This window comes from Branchiostoma lanceolatum, chromosome 1, assembly GCF_035083965.1.
Source record: "Branchiostoma lanceolatum isolate klBraLanc5 chromosome 1, klBraLanc5.hap2, whole genome shotgun sequence".
NCBI classification, from domain to species: Eukaryota; Metazoa; Chordata; class Leptocardii; order Amphioxiformes; family Branchiostomatidae; genus Branchiostoma; species Branchiostoma lanceolatum.
The window spans coordinates 13,477,347-13,483,019 of record NC_089722.1 but is presented as its reverse complement, the minus strand read 5'-3'; the positions used below and the strand labels follow the sequence as shown (position 1 = coordinate 13,483,019).

At 39.0% G+C, this 5,673-nt stretch overlaps 1 protein-coding gene across 1 annotated transcript; it reads right to left on the bottom strand.

Annotated features, from left to right (window-relative positions):
* Positions 1 to 624: 624 nt before the first annotated feature.
* LOC136435881 (TIP41-like protein) lies at positions 625 to 5,337 on the bottom strand. The gene is made up of 7 exons (XM_066429595.1): positions 5,023 to 5,337; positions 3,956 to 4,135; positions 3,495 to 3,594; positions 2,879 to 3,010; positions 2,355 to 2,450; positions 2,082 to 2,144; positions 625 to 1,557 (listed from the first exon to the last, which is right to left on the bottom strand). Exons 1-7 carry the CDS (start codon positions 5,169 to 5,171, stop codon positions 1,336 to 1,338), a joined length of 942 nt encoding a protein of 313 aa, XP_066285692.1. The 5' UTR covers positions 5,172 to 5,337; the 3' UTR covers positions 625 to 1,335.
* Between the last annotated feature and the right edge of the window lie 336 nt (positions 5,338 to 5,673).

Below are 5,673 nucleotides of genomic sequence, written 5' to 3'. Positions count from 1 at the left end.
CCCACCAAGAATCGTTTTATGAAATAAATTCAAAAAAATTATATCAAGAATAAGAGCAAAATCCCCTCGTTTAGAAATAATGTATGAAAATAGAAAGTTAAGTTTGAAGACGTAATACTATACTTAAGAGTCTTGCTGAGAAATAAATGTGTGGTGTCCTTTACATTTGTGCCGTCAGGGAAGTGAAAGTGGATCATGGAATAGTCAATGTTGAAAATGGGGAATCCCTCTGTTGAACAAGTCTGAACATGGTTTCGCAGTTGTCATGGTCCCGTTGTATGCTTTTACATCAACATGTTTATGTATGCAAACTTTATTGATTGATGTATACTTATATTCATTGTGTGTATACTATATACATTTCATATGCTATACATGCACACACATAAACTCTCTCTCACACACACACATGTGCACACTCATCACTCACTCTCCCACTCTCCCACTCGCTCACTCACTCACTCTCTCCCTCACTCACTCACTCACTCACTCACTCACTCACTCACTCACTCACTCACTCACTCACTCACTCACTCACTCACTCACACACTCACTCACACACACTAGATGTTTACCGTATTTCTAAAGGCTTCATGATAACACATGTAAACATAACATCACCAATTGTTTTGTTCATTGTCTAATCTCATCCAACAATGATGTTTTGTCATCAAAACTGTTCTTGTTCAAAGCAAAATGTTGATACAGCAAGACAGCCATTCTATGGCCTCACATCACATAAAGGTGCAAACCACACAAAACACTTTGACTTTTACTGGCTAATGTATGTACATGGTGGCATGTAACTTTTCGTGTAAAAAAAAAAGGGTGTCTTATTTAGGTGAGGCTTAGAAACACCAACAACCTTTGCACTGTATGGAAGTACAAATGTACACGTTATCTTCTGAAGATTTACACACATTGACAAAAGTCAGTAAGTTTTCAAAGAAACATGAATTGGAGCTGCACAGAGAAATCAAAGAAAGGTCATTTTAAAGTCAGATACTGAGAACTAAAAAAAAAGGAATTTAAAGCCTTGTCTTTCAACTTGGTCGTGGCTGTACAGTTAAGTTTAATATACGTGTCAGTTGAAAGAGCATACTATCTGTATCTTCTATATCTTGGTACATCTATTTTTATTATAACTTGTATATCTTTAAAGTTATAAACTTATATAGATATATTCTACATCCCAGTGCACGTGGCTGTCCAGAGTTAAGCCACCGGACATACAAATAGTCTGATGAGATAACTGTTATTACAACCTTTTAAAAAATCCCTGCTTTGACTTGCCCTTTCCAATTAGCTGACACAAACACACTGATCTGGACCATGTCACTTCTCGGCTGAATCACAGTCTGTTGTGTCTGTTTTCTGGGAGTCTGCCTGTGGGTCAGTGTTTGTTTTCTGGTGGTCAGCGTGTGTTTTCTGTGGGTCATCAGTGTTTGTTGTCTGGACCTGAGGAAACTTGAGTTTGTGGATGACCATCTCCCTGGAGTCCAGCCTGCTCACAATCTCGTTGGGATTGTGGAGGAGCCGAGGGGGCACTCCTCGCTTCTGGATGGTCAAAGAGAAGAAAAAAAGTTGTAAGAATGTACAATTCAACAAGAGCCTGGTGTTACCTTCATTTAACAATAGAAGTTGGCTCAAGTAAGGTATCAGATAAATAGAAAGAGGTCAACTGATACAGATTGAGAATAGTGAAATAAGAATCTAAATAATCATACATGTACATGTACGGTAGTTGTGAATAGTTGACTATACCATTTCTATATTGTATTTGTCAGTGAGCAAAATTTTCATACATGTGGATGCAGTTATCAAAACAAGTTATCAAAACAAGTTATCAAAACAAGTTTTCTATAAAACCTGAAATTGTTACATACTAAGTAACTGTTGTTAAGGTGTTGCAATGTTTTCCTTTCCTATTAGACAAATGAAGTGACTCTTTTTGCTGCAAATGTACTCAATATACATGTATTGGACAGCTGTACATTAATGACTATAACAAATAAACCTATGATTTGTGCTAATCTTTGAGGGATTGATTCTGCTAAAAATATTATAATGTATTTTCTTACCACCAAATCATTAATGTTGTTCTCTTTTGCGGAAAACTCCCTCAAGAAGTAATCCTTGTCCGCCTGAAATCAGAAGAAACATGATTGAACATCTAAATTCAACAATCAGTTTGAACATTTTATCATGGTGTATATATTTCAGTGAGTGAGTGTAAGTGTTCAGCTTCCAGCTATACACCCTGCATTTCAACACAAGCGTCACAAAGCTATTCATCACTCCGGTAACATATTATGAGTATATGAAACCCATGAACAGTACTAGTACTGCCTTACCTCGTGGTATAGTCTGGTATCATGGACCCTGATGATCACGTTGTCCACTCTCAAGAAAAACCTCATCAACAAGAAGAAGCTGGTCGGCATAACTCGCTGTGGATAAGATGAAAAAAATCTTTTCAAACAGTTTCCAAAACCATTTCTTATAATAATTATCCTAGATGTGTATACTTTTATAATGTGTCAGGACATCAAGGTGTCAGAAAGTAGGGGAGTAAGAAAGTAGAGGTGATAGAACATGGGGCATTAGAACAGAGGGGTGTTGGAACGTAGGGGTGTTGGAACCTATAGCTAGGGGTGCCGGAACATGGGGCATCAGAACCTAGGGGTACTGGAACATAGGGGCATTGGAATAGAGGGGTGTTGGAACGTAAGGGTCTCGGAACATAGGGTTGCCAGAACATGGGGCATCAGAACCTAGGGGTACTGGAGCATTGGGGTATTGGAACAGAGGGGTGTTGGACCGTAGGGGTGTCGGAACATGGGGCTGCCCCCCAACAGCCCGGCCAGTCTCTACTTACAATTTTGACACTGAGGGTCGAGCAGCCGTTGTCAGCAAGCTCATCTTCAAACAGGACCACCTCCTCAAAGTACACGATCCTCTCCCTTTGTTTCAGCTTCTCAATGTCGATCAGTTCTGTGGTTTCCTCCATCTGTGCGAGGGGGGGAGCATAATTAGATACTGTAAATGCAGAAATGTTCATGGGAATTTAATTTTGTGGTAGGGAGAAAATGTGAGTGTTCGAAGTGGTCTTGAGTTCGCATTTGAAACAACAGTAGCGCTAGTCACACCATGGAACAGCTTTTCGCGGTAGTTTTGAGTTTGCGGTAAAGAGTTCATTGCAAAAAATCACGAACATAAAACCACTGCAAACTTTTCAGCATTTACAGTGGGTCCAACAGAGTGTATGAAATCTTGCTGTTGATACTGATGATAGTGATAGTTCACACAAATGTTGTGCTATCACAATGTACATTGTAGATTAAAACATTCCCAGAAATGTAAAACAAAAAGTGAAACATTCCATTGAAATTATAATTTTTTTATGTCTTAGACTTCAGCTTTAAGTTTAATAGTTACTACAATCTACAATGTACAATACTAGTACCAGCTGACTGATCTGATACAGTACTGACCTGCAGTGGGACACTCTCCTTAAGAAGGGTTCCTTTGTAGTTACTGGTGAAGGTCCAGTCAAAGGGCTTGATCACCTCATGTATGTGTTCACTGCCGGCCCTACAGGGAGACAACAGTAGAGTAGGAATAAGAGACAATCTCAGTTGAGAGACTTGGTTCTAAGTTACTAAGCTGAAGTCAGCAGCATTTAGCTACATGTTTCAATGCTTTGATGAACTGAACATTACTTAACTGGAGTTGATTTTCTGAGACTAGCTGCCACACCTAGCTGCAGTGTGAAGTATATTCAGTCATTATTGCCCTGAGGAAAGTGACAGTGATGAGTCACTGAAACGATGGTATTTACTCTCTGTGCACAACTGTGTTATCCAGTGACTTACCTCCCTGTTGAAACCATGCATTAACAGATCATCACTAATACAGTATCACTACTAATATGAACAGATATAGCATTTTATACCTTGCCTCCCTCCAGGCCTCAGAGACGGCGACCTTCATCAGGTCATGTTTGTTGTCTACCAGCTTCATGTGGTCCACGGCGTTGAACTCTATCCCGAACCCTCCAGAGTGTTTTATTCTCAGCACATTCTGGCCGAACAGCATCTCTGGTAGCTGAGGGATATCCAGCTGGGATGCCAGTCTATGGTTGGAAACAGCATGAAGGTGAGAGAACAAACATAAGAACGTATTCAGAATGTAATGCGCATACGGTAATAACCTGCTATTCAAACCTATTACACTTTTATAGCTGCCAAGTCTCTTTTGTTCTCTTTGGTCAATGTTTCATCAGAGTAACAGCCATTGCAAAGGACATGTCTTTGGACACAACTTTATGAGCCTATATAAAAGATTAGCCAGCTGGTATCCAAACCTGAGCTCCCAAGTCTCCTCTCCACAATTTGCGGAGAGGAGACTCGGAAGCTATCATAGGTTTGGATACCAGGCTAGTACGAGATATCAACCTTAAATACACAAACATGACCTAAAACGCTTATGTTCTGCATACGTGCTACAAACGTAGATTGTATAACCAAAAGGAATTATATCAACTTGACTTTAAGTCACATGGGCCCACATGACGTAGTTAACAAGTTATTTAGTGACAGTTCCACCAGGAATAAAGAAATGGAACACAAGAACATCAAGTACAAGATATTGTCCATCTAGAAATATATGTTTGTTCCTCTAATGGTCTATGGCCGTATGTGTGAGTTATCCAGGCATAATGTTAATAACTTATAATTTTGTTTTTCACCACTATGATTATTCCCAACAAAACTGCACTTTAAATTGCTTACAGTTACAGGGTTGCATGTGGTATTTGTGTTGTAAAAGAGAGGATAGTTACTCATTTTACTTGGCTTGTCATTAAAACGTTTTTAATACGAGAAGATATGTATCCAAGTCGAAGTTTATGTTGATGCCAAGGAGGCATGAATGAGAACTAACGTTAGTAGTAGACTCTTGTAAACGATGGACTCCCACACACGGTTACGACCTACAAAAGAGAGTACAGATCATATTTACTTCTCCATGTCGTCTGACGGCATGATGTGACTCTTCACGGCTGTGATAGTCCACGGGCCGAAAGAGAAATCTTCCACCTTCCTGGCTCGTGGGGTCGGCATCCTCTTCGGCGGGTGTGTGGGTCCAGGCGGCGGGCTTGAACTTGCCATGGTCGAATTATAAAAAACAATGACACAAAAGTACAGCTCTTGTTGTGTACTTTCTATGTTTATCAAATACTGTCTTAGAATGATTAAAATCAGGGCAGTATAGCAAACATTAGAGATCACAAAAGTTGGCAAAAATCGACGATGACGGCGGCCATTTTAGTTTAGATTGGTTCATTTTCAGTAGTGGGGAGGTATAAACGTATACAACTAAATCTCTTCTATATCAGTTAAGAGGTACAAAATACCTGTAAAATACTTAACATTATCTTAAGGTAACATTAATATTTATATGTAGTTTGGTAGACATTAAAAACGTAAAAATTGTCTTTTATTTAACTTTGAGGAACCCTTTTCTATATTGGGTACTTCCATAATATAGTCTCGCGAGACTATTCCAAAATACGGGGTAAATCACAAACTATACTTTTATGTAATGCTAAAAACATTTTTATAGTATATTTAGAGATAAAAATTCACTATTACACCGTTTATCACATTTTTG

What these genes read in the sequence shown, in the direction of transcription:
- LOC136435881 (XM_066429595.1), bottom strand. Translation starts at nt 5,171, where the DNA reads ATGGCAAGTTCAAGCCCGCCGCCTGGACCCACACACCCGCCGAAGAGG. An exon ending in CGACCCTCAGTGTCAAAATT is followed by an intron (nt 2,451 to 2,878) that starts GTAAGTAGAGAC and finishes TCTTATCCACAG; the next exon opens with CGAGTTATGCCGACCAGCTT. An exon ending in ACAACATTAATGATTTGGTG is followed by an intron (nt 1,558 to 2,081) that starts GTAAGAAAATAC and finishes TTGACCATCCAG; the next exon opens with AAGCGAGGAGTGCCCCCTCG.